We start from the raw sequence: 21,380 nt of genomic DNA, 5'->3' as shown, positions 1-21,380 counted from the left end.
ATTTTGTATTACGGGTTAGTATACACTAGCTAACTAACTTAGCTAGCGTATACTAACCAGTAATACGAAATACACCTAAACGTTTTAAGGAAGGCAATTTTGTTGTTAGGTGGCTAGGCTACCAGTTAGCTAACTAACTTAGCTAGCAACTTCGCTAGCTAGCTAGCTAGCTTGTTCCAGATAGTTTTCTCGTCATGAATGAAGACGGTAGAGTCCTTATGTTATGATTATGTGAAATTATTAATGATTTATGCATTTACAGTTTGGAGTGGATCACAGTCCGACACTACCACCACGTTGGGTCTGGACTGTGAGGGACCACCACTGACATGATGACCCAATCTGCACCCATCTCATCCATCCATTTTTATTTTCTGTTAAAGATACTGAACTAAATGCAACATGTAGCTTTGGTCCCATGTTTCATGAGCTGAAATAAAAGATCCTAGAAATTACGCACAAAAAGCTTATTTCTCTCAAATGTTGTGCACAAATTTGTTTACATCCTTGTTAGTGAGCATTTCTCCTTTGCCAAGATAATCCATCCACCTGACAGGTGTGGCATATCGAGAAGGTAATTAAACAGCATGATCATTACACAGGCGCACCTTGTGCTGGGGACAATAAAAGGCCACTCTAAAATGGGCAGTTTTGTCACAAAACACAATGCCAAAGATGTCTCAAGTTTTGAGGCTGCAGGAATGTCCACCAGAGCTGTTGCCAGAGAATTGAGTGTTCATTTCTCGACCATAAGCCACCTGCAACCATGTGTACGGCTGATGAAACTGAGGAGTATTATCTGTCTGTAATTAGGCCCTTTTGTGGGGAAAAACAACCTGTTTCCCAGGTGGGTGGGTCTATGCCCAGTCGTGAAATCCCAAGATTAGGTAGGGCCTAATGAATTAATTTCAATTGACTATTTCCTTATATGAACTGTAACTCAGTAAAATCATTGAAACTATTGCATGTTGCGTTTATATTTTTGTTCAATATATATCAAAAAAACGTATAGCAAAGATAGGTCTAAATTTGCATCTTTACAGAAAACGTATGTTGTGATAGGAGCTCTGGACTTGCTGTGCTGCATTTTTTAAACAAATAGCAGATATGTGCTTTGGAAATAGCAACTTGGATTAAATATGACGATGTTGGCCTTTGCGTGCCTTCTAACCTACTACTGAATATTGTGCAAACATATGCTCAGATCTAACATACGAGGATGAATATTAAAAATTAAATATCATGTAAGGATATCTATTGAAATTATGCATTTAAAAAAATACAGATACATAAATTATCAGGTAATGACTAGAGATTATACATTTCTGAAAATATGTGGCTTCGTTCATGCCTAAGTATAAAGGCTTAGATATGCCAGCATGTTGACACATACCTTTCCAGAGTTTGAATATTCTATAAATATGTAAACGGGTGCCATGCGCATCAGTTGCGTGTCTTGAATGTATCTCAGCCCAGATACAGTTGAAGTCTGAAGTTCACATACACTTCAGCCAAATACATTTAAACTCAGTTTTTCACAATTCCTGACATTTAATCCTCGTAAAAATTCTCAATTTTAGATCAGCTAGGATCCCCACTATATTTTAAGAATGTGAATTGTCAGAATAATAGTAGAGAGAATGATTTATTTCAGCTTTTATTTATTTCATCACATTCCCAGTGGGTCAGAAGTTTACATATATTCAATTAGTATTTGGTAGCATTGCCTTTAAATATACTGCTCAACAAAATAAAGGGAACACTTAAACAACACAATGTAACTCCAAGTCAATCCCACTTCTGTGAAATCAAAACGTCCACTTAGGTAGCAAAAGTGATTGACAATAACTTGCACATGCTGTTGTGCAAATGGAATAGACAACAGGTGGAAATTATAGGCAATTAGCAAGACACCCCCAATAAAGGAGTGGTTCTGCAGGTGGTGACCAGAGACCAATTCTCAGTTCCTATGCTTCCTGGCTGATGTTTTGGTCACTTTTGAATGCTGGCGGTGCTTTCACTCTAGTGGTAGCATGAGACGGAGTCTACAACCCACACAAGTGGCTCAGGTAGTGCAGCTCATCCAGGATGGCACATCAATGCGAGCTGTGGCAAGAAGGTTTGCTGTGTCTGTCAGCGTAGTGTCCAGAGCATGGAGGCGCTACCAGGAGACAGGCCAGTACATCAGGAGACGTGGAGGAGGCCGTAGGAGGGCAACAACCCAGCAGCAGGACCGCTACCTCCGCCTTTTTGCAAGGAGGAGCAGGAGGAGCACTGCCAGAGCCCTGCAGCCACAAATGTGCATGTGTCTGCTCAAACGGTCAGAAACAGACTCCATGAGGGTGGTATGAGGGCCCGACGTCCACAGGTGGGGGTTGTATTTACAGCCCAACACCGTGCAGGACGTTTGGCATTTGCCAGAGAACACCAAGATTGGCAAATTCGCCACTGGCGCCCTGTGCTCTTCACAGATGAAAGCAGGTTCACACTGAGCACGTGACAGACATGACAGAGTCTGGAGACGCCGTGGAGAACGTTCTGCTGCCTGCAACATCCTCCAGCATGACCGGTTTGACGGTGGGTCAGTCATGGTGTGGGGTGGCATTTCTTTGGGGGGCCGCACAGCCCTCCATGTGCTCGTCAGAGGTAGCCTGACTGCCATTAGGTACCGAGATGAGATCCTCAGACCCCTTGTGAGACCATATGCTGGTGCGGTTGGCCCTGGGTTCCTCATAATGCAAGACAATGCTAGACCTCATGTGGCTGGAGTGTGTCAGCAGTTCCTGCAAGAGGAAGGCATTGATGCTATGGACTGGCCCGCCCGTTCCCCAGACCTGAATCCAATTGAGCACATCTGGGACATCATGTCTCGCTCCATCCACCAACGCCACGTTGCACCACAGACTGTCCAGGAGTTGGCGGATGCTTTAGTCCAGGTCTGGGAGTAGATCCCTCAGGAGACCATCCGCCACCTCATCAGGAGCATGCCCAGACGTTGTAGGGAGGTCATACAGGCAAGTGGAGGCCACACACACTACTGAGCCTCATTTTGACTTGTTTTAAGGACATTACATCAAAGTTGGATCAGCCTGTAGTGTGGTTTTCCACTTTAATTTTGAGTGTGACTCCAAATCCAGACCTCCATGGGTTGATAAATTTGATTTCCATTGATAATTTTTGTGTGATTTTGTTGTCAGCACATTCAACTATGTAAAGAAAAAAGTATTTAATAAGAATATTTCATTCATTCAGATCTAGGATGTGTTATTTTAGTTTTCCCTTTAATTTTTTTGAGCAGTATACATCCACAGGTACACCTCCAATTGACTCAAATGATGTCAATTAGCCTATCAGAAGATTCTAAAGCCATGACATAATTTTCTGGAATTTTCCAAGCTGTTTAGAGGCACAGTCAACTTAGTGTATGTAAAGTTCTGATCCATTGGAATTGTGATACAGTGAATTATATATTATTTAATTTGTCTGTAAACAATTGTTGGAAAAATGACTTGTGTCATGCACAAAGCAGATGTCCTAACCGACTTGCCAAAACGATAGTTTGTTAACAAGAAATGTGTGGAGTGGTTGAAAAACGAGTTTTAATGACTCCAACCTAAGTGTATACAAACTTCTGACTTCAACTGTATTTACCTTGATTGATATGGTAGGTAGGAGATTTCTGAGGTACTGATTGTATGCATGTAGAAACTGTCCTATTACGGAGAATATCCTAGCTCCATATGAAATTAGGAACATGCATATCTGGAGCATGTCTACTCCTTATATCTGATAAAATGTCAGATATACAGGAAATATATAGATAAAGTTATACCGATATTGAGTCTTTTCTCCCAGTTACCGTGGTAACTAAATACACTCACTCATGATTCATCCTGGTTGAAAGGCAGAACAGGGCTTCATTAAAACACACAGGGGTATTCCACATAACTTCCTTCTTACAACTGGTTAATGAAGGTTGCGCAACAAGTCCAGGCCCTGCTGTATGTACTCATGTAATTCAATGTGATTAGATATATCTGCAAAAATATTTTGAATGAGAGAACCTTTGAATTTAACAAGGAAAGGCAGCAATGTTGTACACACACATACACAGACAAACACAGATGCACAAACAGGCAAAAGAGAGCTGAACAGGACCACGGTGTACAAAACTCAATTATTTTATTAAACTTCTATTTTATGTAATCTGTATATATAAAAAGTTCTAAAGCCATTGGCCTGAGACTAGAACAGACAGTGAGGCTGGCGTGTGTTTCTTATCACATTTACATTAGTCTTCATTATTCGCCAGTGGCCAGAATAGTACAAACAGACAAGAACAAAAAGAGACGTAAACTAAAGAAACAAAATAAACACATACGGAAGAGTAGAGGAAACGACTGCACAATGCAATGTTGTGTAGACGGTCCGTCAGACTAGTAGAGAGAAGAAGACTGGAGGTCCTTGGGAGACGGAATAAATAACAGAGGAAGCTGCTTTGCTTACAGTCGATTGGCCATGCCGGCCAACCCCGTGCTCCACTTAGCCGTGATTGGACACGGGGATCCGAGGGGGCGGGCAGAGGGAGCGGTGTAGAGAGGGTGTTGGACCAGTGATACTGTGGAACCATAAGTGCACACCAAAGGGTGTGTGGATGCGTGTGTGTGCACATGCATTGCCCTGTTTGAATGTACAGTTGAAATCGGTAGTTTACATACACCTTAGCCAAGTACATTTAAACTCAGTTTTTCACAACTCCTGACATTTAATCTGAGTAAAAATTCCCCGTCTTAGATCAGTTAGGATCCCCACTGTATTTTAATAATGTGAAATGTCAGAATAATAGTAGAGAGAATGATTTATTTCAGCTTTTATTTATTTCATCACATTCTCAGTGGGTCAGAAGTTTACATACACTCAATTAGTATTTGGTAGCATTGCCTTTAAATTGCTTAACTTGGGTCAAACATTTAGGGTAGCCTTCCTCAAGCTTGCCACAATAAGTTGGGAGAATTTTGGCCCATTCCTCTTGACAGACCTGGTGTAACGGAGTCAGTTTTCTAAGCCTCCTTGCTCAGAACACACACTTTTTCAGTTCTGCCCACAAATTCTCTATAGGATTGAGGTCAGGGCTTTGTGATGGCCACTCCAATACCTTGACTTTGTTGTCCTTAAGCCATTTTGCCACAACTTTGGAAGTATGCTTGGGGTCATTGTCCATTTGGAAAACCCATTTGCAAGCAAGCTGTAACTTCCTGACTGATGTCTTGAGATGTTGCTTCAATATATCCACGTGATTTTCCCACCTCTTGATCTATTTTGTGAAGCACCCCCACAACATGATGCTGCCACCTCCCGTGCTTCACGGTTGGGATGGTGTTCTTCGGCTTGCAAGCGTCCCCCTTTATCCTCCAAACATAATGGTCATTATGGCCAAACAGTTCTATTTTTGTTTCATCAGACCAGAGGACATTTCTCCAAAAAGTACAACCTTTGTCCCCATGTGCAGTTGCAAACTGTAGTCTGGCTTTTGTTGTGACGTTATAGAGCAGGGGCTTCTTCCTTGCTGAGCGGTCTTTCAGGTTATGTCAATATAGGACTTGTTTTACAGTGGATATAGATACTTTTGTATCTGTTTCCTCCAGCATTTTCACAAGGTCCTTTGCTGTTATTCTGGGATTGATTTGCACTTTTCGCACCAAAGTACGTTCATCTCTAGGAGACAGAACTCGTCTCCTTCTTAAGCGGTATGACGGCTGCACGGTCCCATGGTGTTTATACTTGCGTACTATTGTTTGTACAGATGAATGTGGTATCTTCAGGCGTTTGGAAATTTCTCCCAAGGATGAACCAGACTTGTGGAGTTCTACCATTTTTTTCTGAGGTCTTGGCTGATTTCTTTTGATTTTCCCATGATGTCAAGCAAAGAGGCACTGAGTTTGAAGGTAGGCCTTGAAATACATCCACAGATACACCTCCAATTGACACTTATGATGTTAATTAGCCTATCAGAAGCCATGACATCATTTTCTATAATTTTCCAAGCTGTTTAAAGGCACAGTCAACTTAGTGTATGTAAACTTCTGACCCACTGGAATTGTGGTACAGTGAATTATAAGTGAAATAATCTGTCTGTAAACAATTGTTGGTAAAATGACTTATTAGTATATGTCCTAACCGACTTGCCAAAATGATAGTTTTTAACAAGAAATGTGTGGAGTGGTTGAAAAACGAGTTTTAATGACTCCAACCTAAGTGTATGTAAACTTCCGACTTCAACTGTATATATGCATGTGTGTGTGTCTGTGTGTGTGCATATATCTGTGTGATGCGACCTTCTGCAACCCATGTTCTTTAGTCGCTGGTAAACACTCATATCAGAATCATGATTCTGGGAATATCATTTTTTCTTAATACCTTTGTTTCAATTATCTTAGATATATATTTTACATCAGATTAAATACCACTGTGTGTGCCAACAACGTGTGTATGTTGGAAATAGAGTGTTGCATGTGCTTTCCAATAGGTATTACTGGCATATTGTTCTGTGTGCTGGGTGCTAGGCTCTCCAAGGCCACAGGGTAGATCAAAACCCACAGATCTGAAACCAATACCCTATCAATACCTTGGGAGGCCAGCAAAGACGTGTGTGTGTGTGTTGGGCATATCTCTGTGAGTGTGCATATGTGTGCTAGTGCTCAGTCGCTGTCGCTGGTGTCGCTGCTGGGGTCTCCCTGGACCTTGTTGCGATGCTGCATGGCGCGGTGGTAGGCCACCTGCACTGACTTGCGGATGTTGGACTTCCTTCCCTCCAGCATCTTCTCCTTGTCCAGCTCCCGGTCCACCCCCAGAGGAACCAGCTTAGAACGCGGCAGCCACTGCCTTCAGACACACACAGAGACAGACACAGACACACAGAGACACACACACAGGGTTAGAAACACTTTCTCACAGGTAATTATTATCCACCCACAGTGCAGCACTGACTGCTGTGAGTTGTTTTATGTGTTGTGACCTAAAACAAAGTGTATTTTCTCTCTCTTTGTTCTCTCTCAAAGCGTCCTCTTCAATCACTCCTGTGTGACCCACTTCTGCTAGCGGGAGATGGATTTTTTTTTTTTTTGCTTTCTTGCATTTCTATGTAAAAACCCCCATCCTTTGCTCTTGTACTACGTGCAGACAGCCTTTTGAAATGATTTAATGCTGCTGAGCTGCACATTGTTGACTACAGAATGAAGTTTGCTGCTACACTCTGATTCTGGCTTCTCCGCTGCCTCCACTGGGATATAGAAGGAGAAGCCTTCAAAACAACACTTCTCCACTAGTGTGAGAGAGGGATAGAGGTTCACATGGGAAAGAGAAGGGGGATAATGAGTGAGAACAAAGACAGAGAGAAGAGAGAGAGGGAGGAACGAAGAGAGCTGGGGAAGAGAGAGCGAGGGGCAGAGAAAGACAAACACAGAGGACTGAGAGAGAGACAGACAGTGTACTGACCAGGTTCTCTTGTTGTCGAAAAAGAGTACCAGGAAGAGGTGTTCCCGGGCCTCTTGGGTCATCTGCTCCCCCAGCTTCAGGACATCCAGAGGGGGCACAGGGATAGGAACCCCTCTGTGGAATACCCCCTCACTGGGCATTTTAGGATCGATGATCTACAGGGGGAGGGGAAGGGTTAGAGGGAGGGTAAAGGACAAGTAAATGCAATAGTTTTATGGTATTGGTTGGTATGAGATACTAGCAACTTGTGGCCGAATGGAAATTTCAACCGTAGTTTATCCTAATGTGTGTGTATGTGTGTACATCCATGTGTGTGTGTCCAATCCATGGCTGGATTACCAGAGCAGGGTATGAAGGGTAGCCTCTACACTTGGCCCACACCAGGTCCAGAGCATCAAGGGAAGAGTAGTCATCTGATGGCGTCCTACAACCGGATCGGCCCCGGCCCCACCCTACTGAGAGAAACACCCAATACATCACAATCAGTGTGTTCGAAAACTATCCAGACCCCCTGACTTTTCCCACATTTAGTTACATTAGCCTTATTCGAAAATCTACACACAATACCCCATTATGACAAATCGAAAACAGGTTTAGACATTTTTGCTAATTTATACCAAAATAAAACTAAAATACCTTATTTACATAAGTATTCAGACCCTTTGCTATGAGACTGGAAATGTAACTCAGGTTCATCCTGTTTCCATTGATTCATCGTTGAGATTTATACAACTTGATGATTTGGAAAGGCACACACCTGTCAAAAACCAAGCCAAGAGGTTGAAGGAATTGTCCTTAGAGCTCCGACACAGGATTGTGTCGAAGGAACATATCTGGGGAAGGGTACCAAAACATTGCCAAACTGAGCAATCGGGAGAGAAGGGCCTTGGTCAGGGAGGTGACCAAGAACCCGATGGTCACTCTGACAGAGCTCAGTTCCTCTGAGGAGATCGGAGAAACGTTCAGAAGGACAACCATCTCTGCAGCACTCCACCAATCAGGCCTTTATGGTAGAGTGGCCAGACGGAAGTCACTCCTCAGTAAAAGACACATGACAGCCCACTTGGAGTTTGCCAAAAGGCACCTAAAGAACTCTCAAACCATGAGAAACAAGATTCTCTGGTTTGATGAAACTAAGATTGAACTCTTTGGCCTGAATGACAAGCGTCACTTCTGGAGGAAACCTGACATCATCCCTATGGTGAAGCATGGTGGTGGCAGCATCATGCTGTCCCAAAGTGCTCAGGACCTCAGACTGGAGCGAAGGTTCACCTTCCAACAGGACGATGACCCTAAGCACACAGCCAAGGCAACGCAGGAGTGGCTTCGGGACAAGTCTCTGAATGTCCTTGAAAGGCCCAGCCAGAGCCCGGACTTGAACCCGATCTAACATCTCTGGAGAGACCTGAAAATAGCTGTGCAGCGACACTCCACATCCAACCTGACAGAGTTTGAGAGGATCTGCAGAGAAGAGTGGGAGAAACTCCCCAAATACAGGTGTGCCAAGATTGCAGCAAAGTACTGAGTAAAGGGTCTGAATACTTATACAAATGTTTTCAATTCCTGTTTTTGCTTTGTCATTATGGGTTATTGTGTGTAGCTTGATGAGGGGAAAAAAACGATTTACAATTTTAGAATAAAACCTAACAAAATGTGGAAAAAGTCAGGGGGTCTGAATACTTTCCAAAGGCACTGTGTATACCTCCTAAACACACACACTTTGGGAAAACGAGAGGTAGAGGTGGCACGATAGATGAGATTGACGAACGTGTGCCTGTGGCACTCACAGTGTGAGACGCTGCGTGACCCTCCCACAGAGTAGGAGTCGTTCTCTGTCCCTGATGTCTCCTCACTGCTGTCCTCCTGGAAGGCTGAACGAGAGAACGACTGCTTCCCCCGGCCCTGCTTAGACGGAGTGGTACTGCGAGAGAGAGAAAGAGGGCGAGAGACAGAAAGACGAAAAGAGAGTCATTCATTCATCCTAAACCAAATGTGTGCATCATAGACAGTGCAGTTGTGTTTGACTATGTGGCTGTGTGTAAATACCACAGTGTGTGTCTATAATTACCTGGTTCTGTCAGAGGCAGCACTACTGCTGCTGCTGCTGGTGGATTCAGAGTCAGAGCTGGATCGAGGAAGGCTCCTCTCGTTCCTGTACACCCGAAAACTCTCAGTCACCGGCTGGTTGGCCCCGCCAAAACCGTTAGTGGGCAGGCCTAGGAGATACCGTCATAACCGTTACAGTTACTAGACTGACCTTAGAGAGTAGTAACTGTTAAAAGATAAGAGTAATGACAATGTAACAATGTTGTTACAGACCTAGTGTGATTGTGTATGTGATTGGTTTGATTGTGCGTGTGTGTGTCTTACTCGGGAGGAGGTTGTCGATATCACTGTCGCTCTCGGAGCTGGAGCTGCTGTGGGGTCTCTTCCTCTGCCGAGGGGGAGACAAGAGGGCCAGCTGAGGGGGACCTATTGGACTGGGGCTCACCCCTGCCCCTCCGTGTCCCGCATCTCTGTTCTTAGGGGGACGGCCCGGCCTCTTGGGGGGTCCGGCCATTTTGGGGTTCTTCTTGGAGAAGAGGACAGAGGTACGACGTCCCACCTCTGGAGCTAGAGCCGAGGACGATGCACTTAAATCTGCAGAGAGAGAGGAGGAGGGAGAAGCAGGGAGACAGAGACTGAAAATGTTATTTCATAAATCTAACATAATGAGAGTTACACATGATAAGTATGGCTAGGCCTATGGGAGATCAATTTGTAAATGAATTCTGGAGCGTGTACACTGAGCTTAGATATCCCCTCAGTCTCACCCTTGCCACTGATCTCCTGACTGCTGCTCTCTTCCCCCTCGTCGTGGCGTCCCGTGGATGAGGGGTGATGGGGGAGGGATGGTCCCCTGTCCCCCCCGCCCCCTGAGTCCCTGCCCCCCATGCCCGAGCCTCCCTCTCTCTGGTGGGCAAGTTTCCTCTTGATGACCGTCATTTCTTTCCTCAGGGCTTTGGCACGCCGCGACCGACCAATGCTGTGCTTCCCTGAGCTGACCTCATCAAAGCGTGCCTGAAGGAAACACAGCTGCTCCTCCAATGGCAGCCTCCGCCGGTTCTCTGGTAAAAGCAGGTCTAAGGGACAGAGAGAAATTTAACAACTACAGAATCCCACACGGCTATACAGCAACATTATAACTTAAGTGGAAGAGTACAACTGTAAGAAAAGGAGAAGGCGTGAGTAGAATATTTGGTGATAATACAGGACTCTAAGCCACTCACCATCCTCATTGGAAGAGAGCGGCCTGTCTCCGTCTCCGTCCCTCTCTCGTTCCTGGTCCCTGTCCCTCTCTTGTTCCTGGTCCCTGTCCCTCTCTCTGTCACGTTGGCTGTCCGGGCTGGGCTCTCGATGGAGGTGCATACCTGTGTCATAGTCCAAGCCGATTCGCTCTGCCTGTCTGCGGGCAGTCCTGATCACAGCCCCACCCATCTCCCGGAGGCGCAGAGCAGCGCGGTAGAACACTGTGTCCTTGGCGTTGTATTTGAGGCAATTGTTGACGATGAGGCCGAAGTCTGCCTCAAAGGCTTCAAAGCTGAGGTAGCGGTGAGCCTCTAGTAGGTTCCACATGGTCTGGAAGTCCATGGGCCTCTCGATGTGGTCCAGGTAGTCTGGCACCTGAGGAGAGAGGTTAGGGGTTAAACCCCACCAGCCACAGTATGTGTGAGATAACACAAAGGGGTGTCAAAGTGTGTGTGAGTTACCTCGGCCAGGGGGACAGGCTCAGTGAAGAAGTTGCTGGTGTCTCTGTCCTGTAGCTGTTCCAGTGTGTTCCTCAGCAGGACCAGGAAGGGAGTCAGCTGCATCTCTAGCGCCATCTGCTGCACCTTGATCTGAACACACAGACAGATCAACATGTGTAAGCACACCTGCTCACTGTGCAAACAGATGTCAAGTGTGTGTTCATGTGCCAATATACAAAAGTGTGCATGAAGTAAGGATGTGAGGAGTGTGTGTGTGTCTCACCGTCTCTCTCTTGAGTTTCTCTCTCTTGCGGATGAGCTCCACCAGTAGTCTGGCTCTCTCCAGGTCATGTCTCAGTCTCTGCCATGCCTTCAACTGCTCCTTCAGAGCCAAGTTATTATCCTCACTGTCCCTCTGGGGCCCCAACACACACACACACACACACACAAAATAAACGCACACAAACTGGTTAGTTTGGCAGTGTTACACACCAGTAAGCCTACATAGTTAAATCAGGACGCAGCACCACACCCACTACATCACAGCAGAATCAAACAAAGCAATCGCCTGAGACAATGCAACCTTAGCATTTACAAAAACAGAGCACACACTCCCTCTTTCCTTCTGTCTCTGAAAAGCCGGCACACTTCATTCCAAACACATGCAGAGCTTCTAGTAGTATTCTCCCTACCGCTGTGATAACAACACCAGACAGAGACTGTGTGGTGGTTACCGTGGTAACCTGCGACTGTGGCGCCTGCGGCTGTGGCTGTAGCTGCTCCGTGTTGCGCTGTGACTGCAGGTGGGTCTGGAGCCGGCGCAGCAGAGGGACACCATTCCGGCTCTGCCTCTTCAGGGTCCAGTAACTGTGCAGTCGCTGCATAAACTGGCTCTTCCTGGGCACTGTCAGGTTACTGGTGATCTTACTGAGCCTGGGGAGGAACATATAGGTAAGATGGTAGGACTGAAGAGACTGGGAGAGTATGTGAGGTCTGAATCTGTATGCCTTTGTGTCTGCAGTGAGTATGTGTGAGTACCTGTGTGGGGGTATACAGGGCACAGACACCACAGGCGCAGCGTTCCTCTTCTCAGCCAGTATCTTCCTGGCTCTCTTCATCTTCAGTCTGGACTTGGCCTTGGCCCTCTTTGCCCGCTCTGAGCTCCAGCCCTTGGTGTCGTCATCGTGACCTACACTGGGCTCATCGTCCTCTTCCAGCTCGCCTTCACTGTGGGAGGAGCCCATGCTAGCCCCTCCCACCCCTCCGAGTGGGCGTGCTAAGCCGGGCGGGGTGTGGATGTCGCAGTAGGCGGTCTTGCGGACGCTGAATGAGGTGCCATTGGCGCCGGTCTCCCTGACGGGCTCCATCTTCATGTAGAGGCCGGCCTGCTGGGCACAGGTCACGTGGAAGGCTGTATAGCAGTTGGCCTTGTGGCACTGAATGCAGGCCCCTGAGCCGCGCTGCTTGCAGATGTAGCAGGTGAGCTTCCAGCGCGCCGGGGGGATGTGCTCGATGCTGTCAATGGGCTCCAGGAAGACTGTGTTGGCAAAACACACCTGGGGAGAGATAAGGAGAGGGAGGAAGGGATGAGGAGATTCACATTCATTGCAACAGGACTGTCAACAGGACAGAATAGAGACATGCACAGCATCACAACTTTGTCAATACATTCAAGCACAGCATGCACACACCGCCCTACCCTCACACACATACCTACCCTCTCACACACACACACAAACACACACACACACACTCACCCCTACCCTCACACACACCCCTACCCTCACACACACACACACACACACACACCCCTACCCTCACACACACCCCTAACCTCACACACACCCCTAACCTCACACACACACACCCCTACCCTCACACACCCTTACCCTCACACACACACCCCTACCCTCACACACACACCCCTACCCTCACACACACACTCATACCCTCCCACCCACACACACCTACCCTCCCACACACACACCTACCCTCTCTCACACACACACACACACCCTCTCTCACACACACACACACTCCTACCCTCAAGCACACTCCTACCCTCACGCACACACACACTTCTACCTTCACACACACACTCTCACCTCGGGGATCCAGAGGGCACACACCACGTGGGCCCAGCGTGCATCGTCCGTCTGTTTAAAGGCCCCACCCTTGTTGGGGCAGAGGGCACAGTCGACGGCGCGGCTGGGGGACTGGAGGCAGCGGCGACACAGCCACTGGCCCTCAGGGATGTAGGGCACGCCGTAACACTCCTGGTGCACGGCCAGGTTACACATGTCACAGAACAGGATCACGTTGCTGTTCTGACACTCGCCGTCGTTACAGATGCAGCAGACGGCGTCCTCGTCGATCAGGGCGCTGGGGTCCGTCTGAGCGAGGAGGGGAAAGGTGGAGTAGAAAATGGACAAGAGGGTAAGTAAAGGGATAACTATTTAGGGGAACAGACTCACACAGCTAACGCCATTTTACATCCTACTGCTCACTCAATACAGTACACCACACACCCAACAGAAGGTGACAGATAAAGCAAGTCAACATCATGTCTGGAAAGAAGGTGGATAAAAGCTGGAATGACACAAAATCTGTCACTCAGAGCCAGGCCGAGCGAGCAAGAGAGAGAGAGAGAGAGAGCGAGCGAGCGAGCGAGCGAGAGTGAGTGTCACCTTGTTATGGCTCTCGAAGTAGGACTCCTTCTCCAGCCGGTCCATGAGATATTCAAACACCTCCTGGGGGATGGGCGTCACCCCGTCACTACGCCGCTTGTCATTCATGATGTCCAGCCAGATATAGTCCTCCTCATCAATGTCATATTCCACCTCTTCATCCAACTCCTCCACCGACTTATCTATGTACCTGAGGGAGAGGAAAGTGTGGGGAGAGAGCAGAGAGGAATGGAATGACAGAGTATGGATATTTAAACCTTCAATACCATCAGCTGAGGCAGGGTACTGTGACTGACTATAACATGATAATATATGCCATTTAGCAGACACTGTTATCCAAAGAGACTTAGTCATGCATTGTTTGCGTATGGGTGGTCCCAGGAATTGAACCCACTATCCTGGCGTTGCAAGAGTCATGCTCTACCAACTAAACTACAGAGGACTGACTGACCTGTAGTAGAATGATGGTTGTGTGGTACTATGACTGACCTGTAGTAGAATGATGGTTGTGTGGTACTATGACTGACCTGGAGTAGAATGATGGTTGTCTGGTACTATGACTGACCTGGAGTAGAATGATGGTTGTCTGGTACTATGACTGACCTGGAGTAGAATGATGGTTGTCTGGTACTATGACTGACCTGTAGTAGAATGATGGTTGTCTGGTACTATGACTGACCTGGAGTAGAATGGTTGTGTGGTACTATGACTGACCTGTAGTAGGATGAGGGTCGTGCGGTACTATGACTGACCTGTAGTAGAATGATGGTTGTGTGGTACTATGACTGACCTGGAGTAGAATGGTTCTGTGGTACTATGACTGACCTGTAGTAGAATGATGGTTGTGTGGTACTATGACAGACCTGTAGTAGAATGATGGTTGTGTGGTACTATGACTGACCTGTAGTAGAATGATGGTTGTCTGGTACTATGACTGACCTGTAGTAGAATGATGGTTGTGTGGTACTATGACTGACCTGGAGTAGAATGGTTGTGTGGTACTATGACTGACCTGTAGTAGGATGAGGGTTGTGTGGTACTATGACTGACCTGTAGTAGAATGATGGTTGTGTGGTACTATGACTGACCTGTAGTAGAATGATGGTTGTGTGGTACTATGACAGACCTGTAGTAGAATGATGGTTGTGTGGTACTATGACTGACCTGTAGTAGAATGATGGTTGTCTGGTACTATGACTGACCTGGAGTAGAATGGTTGTGTGGTACTATGAATGACCTGTAGTAGAATGAGGGTTGTGTGGTACTATGACTGACCTGGAGTAGAATGGTCGTGCGGTACTATGACTGACCTGTAGTAGAATGATGGTTGTCTGGTACTATGACTGACCTGTAGTAGGATGAGGATCGTGTGGTACTATGACTAACCTGTAGTAGGATGAGGGTTGTCTGGTACTATGACTGACCTGTAGTAGGATGAGGGTCGTGAGGTACTGTGATTGACCTGTAGTAGGATGAGGGTCGTGCGGTACTGTGATTGACCTGTAGTAGGATGAGGGTCGTGCGGTACTGTGACTGACCTGTAATAAGATGACTGTCGTGTGGGTGCGTCGGGCCTCTCCTGGTCAAGCTCTCTGTACACCACCTCAGGCAGCTTGACTGCTGGGCCAGAGGAAGCGCTGTGGTGGTGTGACGATCCCTCCTTCTTCTTCTCTTTACTCTTGTGCTTCCCGGACTTGGGTGTTGCCTTCCCCCCGTTAGCAGCAGGGGTGTCTGGCCTGTCCTTGCCCCCCACCTCACTCCCTCCTCCCCCGCTGTCGCCCCCATTACACAACCCTCCCCCACCTCCGCCCGAGGATGGAGGGTCCTCGGCCCCACTGTCATCCTCCGATACCACGTCAATGTTCTCAAAAATGCTGATGCGGTGGATGTGTCCATGGATCTCCAGCTCCACCATGCGCTGGGCCTGGGCATAGGTCATCGTCTCCCTGCCTGGGGAGTGGGAGTGCTCTGACTGATTAGGACTCCCAGGGGTGTTCCCTGCCTGCCCTGGCCCACCTCCCTTTCCCAGCCCTCCCTCCATGTCCCCGGTCCCCACCAGGGACATGCGAGGGGGGCGCCCCTTCCTCTTCTTCTGGGGCATGCCCTGTGCAGGCGTGGGGTTGTCATGGTCGTAATGGTAGAGGTGGTACTCAATGCCGCTGTAGCTCTTGTAGACCTTGCGACAGGTCTCCACTGGGCACTCGTAAGGGGGCTTGGTGGCTCGGAGGTTGTGGCAGAAAGTCTTCACGTCAAAGTCCAGCCCCATTGTGCCGATGGCCACTGCTGGGACAGGAGCTGTTCAAGCTTACATCTAAGAAAGAGAGGGGAGGGGGAGGGTGTTGGCATCTCTCACGCCAACATTATTGAAACACATACATGCAGATGGGTATTATGTCAAAATAAAAGTCAGTCTATGTTGAAAACATCACAGTTGTGTCCATTGCCTTTAGCCCTTTGGAATCCTAAAAGCTATTCCATGTTGTCTTGCTGATTTCAAGGAAACAAACCCCTGAAAACAGCAGGCACGTGGCTGGATAGCTGTCAACTTTACCATGGCAACGACAGGTGCATCTGACAATTTTTCGTGCTAGCTAAATCAATGCAAATTAAATTTGACTTGCAATACTGTTTACTTACTGTTACAAGTAACAATGTTTTCGAATAAAAGATTGATTCAAATCTTAAACTGAAGACACAAAAAGCTAGCTAGATAGCCAGTAACCGGATCGATTTAACAGCCGAGATAAATTACACGTTTGGAATGTTGGATTACAGATAACAGATAAATTCAAAGGTTGATTCGACCAGGTGCTTCATATAAATCATAAAGTAGACTTCTAAACACCTGCCGATAGCCTCCACTGTCATTGAATAAACATATTCACCAGAAGTACCAGATGAAACTCTGGCAAGCTAATCAATGTATAAGATAATAAATCATATGAATGACTCTTTGACTCTTGATCGATCGAATGTTTAGCCCCTGTATTCATTTGGATAGCGTAATCTTATGTTATTCTATTCACGTGCTCAAAGATCCAAGGAAATGTGTAGCAATTTACTATAGCTTGCAAACGCAACCAGAAAGCTATATCCACTAGATTGCAACTATTATTGCTAGTTGGCAGAAAAATGATACATTTGTATCTATAGAAGCCTGAGAAACATTGTAACCATTCTTACAGGTGACAACCCGAGGTAATACAATGTAACTGCTCAAATGATGTTTCAGCTTGATACAATGTTTCCCTCCACAATGTTTAGACCTCACCCTGATCAACCAAGCCACTACAAAATAACACCCTGTGTTACCTGATTGCAACCTATTAATGTAACTAAAGCAAAACCATTTCCTTAGTCATCAATGTGGTTCTAGGGGAATTACATTTACTAACAGGGAAAGATAAATATATCATAATTATGATAATGTAGCACTCAGAATCCTGGGTTTTATCTCGCTACCTACATAGGATAAGAAACTATTCGAAAAGCAAATTGTAACATAAATCAAAGCACAAATACATTGCGTTTAAAAAAAAATCATGAAACACCTTACAAATGTAAGCCTATTTCTCTCTAGACACCACGAATACATAGTCAATGTAGCTCTGAATTAATAAACACTTACTACTCAGGGCTCCTCAAGCTTGCGTGCTGCAAAATCTCTCACTCCAGCTCGGTAAATGGGACGATTGCAGATCGATGTATTAATCATATAAAATACTATCTTATCACAAGAAATGTGGGGTAAATGGTTTACACGACAACACAATATCCTAGTAATTTCATTGTGATAGGAATAATTCAGGAACTCCAGCGAACAAAAGGGGCAGCCACTGCTGTACGGCATAGGCGCGTGTGGGCACTTTCGTCAAATAGAAAATGATTTGTTTTATGGTGTATTTGTCGAAATATGTGTACCATTCTTCGATGTGTACCATTCTTTGGTGTTTGAGGAAGGTGTACTTTTGAAACCAATGGAAACCTAGGGAAGTGGCGTCACGTTTTCACCGTTAAATGTAATTTGGTTCCTTTTGTTGTTATTTTTCTGTGTGGCGAATCTAACTATCAGTTTCACACCTTTTAATATACATCTGGATAAATATGCACTATAAAGAATGGAATGTCCAAAGACGAAAAACATACGGATAAAATACGCTGCATTCGATTTTATGAAAACTTCTAAGATCATTGGTTTTTCTTTTTGTTACTTGCGAATCTGCCAATGTGGAAAAGTAAATCATATATGGAGGGTTTCCGCCATAAATTTGAATATGAAAACGACAGATTAGTTACATGTGCACGGTAGATTTGAAATTGATTATTTGATCAGTATGCACACATTTTCATATAGCCTGGCAAAGGAAGACAAAATATATATAGTTCTACAGTCAAATGTAGATTTTCATTGTTCAATATAGGCTATGTCTGTTTATTATAGGCTTAATGCCAATCATCTATTGTGATTACATTAATTTCACATTTATACAGTAGTAATGTAGGCAAAAATTTAATTTTATCATGATGCTAATACAAATAAAAGATGGCAGACTATCAAAAAGTGGAGGTGGGTGGAATTTTCATTGGAGGTCAATTTGAACAGACTCATTTCTGGAGGAAAGATAATTAGGCCTTGAAATATACTGATGTGTTGTATTTATTTTCATGGTGTGGTTTTCATATAAGCCCATGGGCTTCCAACCACACCTGCAAACTGTTTCTTTTTTTTTTAATAATCTTTTTTTTTTTTTACATCTGTATTGTTGTCTATCACTTTTCTTTGGTGCAAATAAAATAACAATTTTATTTATTTTACCTTTATTTAACTAGGCAAGTCAGTTAAGAACAAATTCTTATTTTCAATGACGGCCTAGGAACAGTGGGTTAACTGCCTGTTCAGGGGCAGAACGACAGATTTGTACCTTGTCAGCTCAGGGATTTGAACTTGCAACCTTTTGGTTACTAGTCCAACGCTCTAATCACTAGGCTAAGGCAATATGTAGATTATTGGTCCCATATTACATGAGCTGAAATAAAATATCCCAGAACTTTTCCATATGCACAAAAAGCTTATTTCTCTCAAATGTTGTGCACCTTGTCCTGGGACAATAAAAGGCCACTCTATAATGTGCAGTTTTGTCACACAACACAATGCCACAGATGCCTCAAGTCGAGGGAGCATGAAATTGGCATGTTGACTGCAGGAATGTCCACCAGAACTGTTTCCAGAGATTTGAATGTTAATTTCTCTACCATAAGCCGCCTCCAACATAATTTTAGAGAATTTGTCAGTATGTGCAACCGGCCTCACAACATCAGACTACGTGTAACCACACCAGCCCAGGACCTCCACATCCCGCTTCTTCACCTGTGGGATCGTCTGAGACCAGACACCCGGACTTAACTCTCGACCTGCTCCACTTCAGCCCGTCGATGTTAATGGGGGCCTGTTCGGCCCTCCTGCTTATATTGAGAGAGAGGTTGTTGTCCTGGCACCACACTGCCAGGTCTCTGACCTCCTCCCTATAGACTGTCTCATCGTTGTCGGTGATAAGACCTACCACTGTTGTGTCGTCAGCAAACGTAATGATGGTGTTGGAGTTGTGCTTGGCCACACAGTCATGGGATACACAGGGAGTACAGGAGGGGACTAAGCATGCACCCCTGAGGGGCCCCAGTGTTGAAGATCAGCGTGACAGATGTGTTGTTGCCTACCCTTACCACATGGGGGCGTCCCATCAGGAAGTCTGGGATCCAGTTGTGGAGTCCCAGGAGTCAGGTGTGTTAGCTGGGGCTGGGGCAAAACTGTTACACGAATCAGGCAGGACTGGAATTGCCCACCCCTGTTCTAGGGTTTCCGGCTTGATGGTGTTGATGTGAGCCATGACCAGCCTTTCAGAGCACTTCATGGCTACCAACGTGAGTTCCACAGGGCGGTAATCATTTAGGTAGGTTACCTTCGCTTTCTTGGGTACAGGGACTATGGTGGTTTGTTTGAAACATGTAGGTATTACAGACTCAGTCAGGGAGGGGTTGAAAATGTCAGTGAAGACACTGCCAGTAGGTCCACACATGCTTTGAGTACACATCCTGGTAATCCATCTGGCCCCGCAGCTTTGTGAATGTTGACCTGTTTAAACGTCATGCTCACATCGGCTATGGAGAGCGTGATCAAACAGTCATCCGGAACAGCTGGTGCCCTCGTGAAATGCTTCAGTGTTGCCTGCCTCGAAGCGAGCGTAAAAGGCATTTAGCTCATCTGGAAGGCTCATGTCACTGGGCAGCTCGTGGCTGGGTTTCCTTTTGTTGTCTGTAATATTTTTCAAACCCTGCCACATCCGACGAGCATCAGAGCCAGTGTAGTAGGATTCAATCTTAGTTCTGTATTGACGCTTTGTCTGAGGGCATGGCGGGATTTCTTATAAGCGTCCAGATTAGTGTCCCGCTCCTCGAAAGTGGCTGCTCTAGCCCTTAGCTCTGTGCGGATGTTGCCTGTAATCCATGGCTTCTGGTTGGGAAATGTACGTAGTCACTCTGGGGATGATATTGTCAATGCAGTTATTGATGAAGCCGGTGAATGAGGTGGTGTACTCAATTCAATTGGATGAATTCCTGAACATATTCCAGTCTGTGCTAGCAAAACAGTCCTGTAGCGTAGCATTCGCGTAACCTGACCACTTCCTTATTGAGTCACCTGTTCTTCCATGGCAGACAGCGTGTATGGCATCGTGTGGGCAAGCGATTTGCTGATTTCAACGTTATGAACCCATGGTGCCCGTGGGGTTATGCTATGAGCAGGCATAAGCTACAATGAACACATTGCATTTTATCAATGGCAATTTGAATGCACAGAGATACCGTGACGAGATCCATTGACGTGCCATTCATCCGCAACCATCACCTCATGTTTCAGTGTGATGATGCATGGCCCCATGTCGCAAGGATCTGTACACAATTCCTGGAAGCTAAAAATGTCCCAGTTCTTCCATGGTCTGCATACTCACCAAACGTGTCATCCAATGAGCAAGTTTGGGATGGCCTGGATTGATGTGAACAACAGCATGTTCCAGTTCCTGCCAATATCCAACAACTTCACAGTCATGTGAAATCCTTAGATTTATGCCTTATGAATTCATTTAAATTGACCGATTTCCTTCTATGAACTGTAACGGAGTATAATCTTTGAAATTGGCTTCATGTTGCATTTATATTTTTGTTCAATGGTCAAGGATTTGAAGTGGAATGATTTATGCAATGCAGATGGAAACTACTGGTGCGTCAGATGGACAAATCACCACCCAGAACCTGTGAAAATAAGCAATGCGCATAATAAAACTTACCCTCAACACTTTATTGGGGAAAGGGAACCCGATAATTTATCACATCTGTTCAGTAATATGATTAAATCTTTACTCAATAAAAACCGTCAGTTAGATTTAATAGATTCTTGAGGAATAAAGGGAGGACATCA

At 45.8% G+C, this 21,380-nt stretch overlaps 1 protein-coding gene across 3 annotated transcripts; it reads right to left on the bottom strand.

Moving 5' to 3' along the window:
* Window positions 1-6,201: 6,201 nt before the first annotated feature.
* LOC110492427 (peregrin) lies at window positions 6,202-17,895 on the bottom strand. Of its 3 annotated transcripts, none has more exons than XM_036947415.1 (16): window positions 17,538-17,895; window positions 15,448-16,220; window positions 13,910-14,099; window positions 13,328-13,615; window positions 12,261-12,778; window positions 11,915-12,155; window positions 11,506-11,637; window positions 11,244-11,372; window positions 10,764-11,157; window positions 10,308-10,616; window positions 9,865-10,134; window positions 9,563-9,710; window positions 9,282-9,415; window positions 7,834-7,946; window positions 7,495-7,649; window positions 6,202-6,882 (listed from the first exon to the last, which is right to left on the bottom strand). In XM_036947415.1, exons 2-16 carry the CDS (start codon window positions 16,173-16,175, stop codon window positions 6,699-6,701), a joined length of 3,933 nt encoding a protein of 1,310 aa, XP_036803310.1. In that variant the 5' UTR covers window positions 16,176-16,220; window positions 17,538-17,895; the 3' UTR covers window positions 6,202-6,698. The 3 variants fall into 3 exon arrangements, with proteins under 3 accessions (XP_036803310.1, XP_036803311.1, XP_036803309.1); XM_036947416.1 differs by having other exon boundaries at window positions 7,834-7,949; window positions 11,957-12,155; XM_036947414.1 differs by having other exon boundaries at window positions 7,834-7,949; window positions 17,538-17,894.
* Between the last annotated feature and the right edge of the window lie 3,485 nt (window positions 17,896-21,380).

Source organism: Oncorhynchus mykiss, chromosome 16, assembly GCF_013265735.2.
Source record: "Oncorhynchus mykiss isolate Arlee chromosome 16, USDA_OmykA_1.1, whole genome shotgun sequence".
Taxonomy (NCBI): domain Eukaryota; kingdom Metazoa; phylum Chordata; class Actinopteri; order Salmoniformes; family Salmonidae; genus Oncorhynchus; species Oncorhynchus mykiss.
Note: the sequence above shows the minus strand (reverse complement) of the source record. Positions and strands in the feature narration are given on the sequence as shown.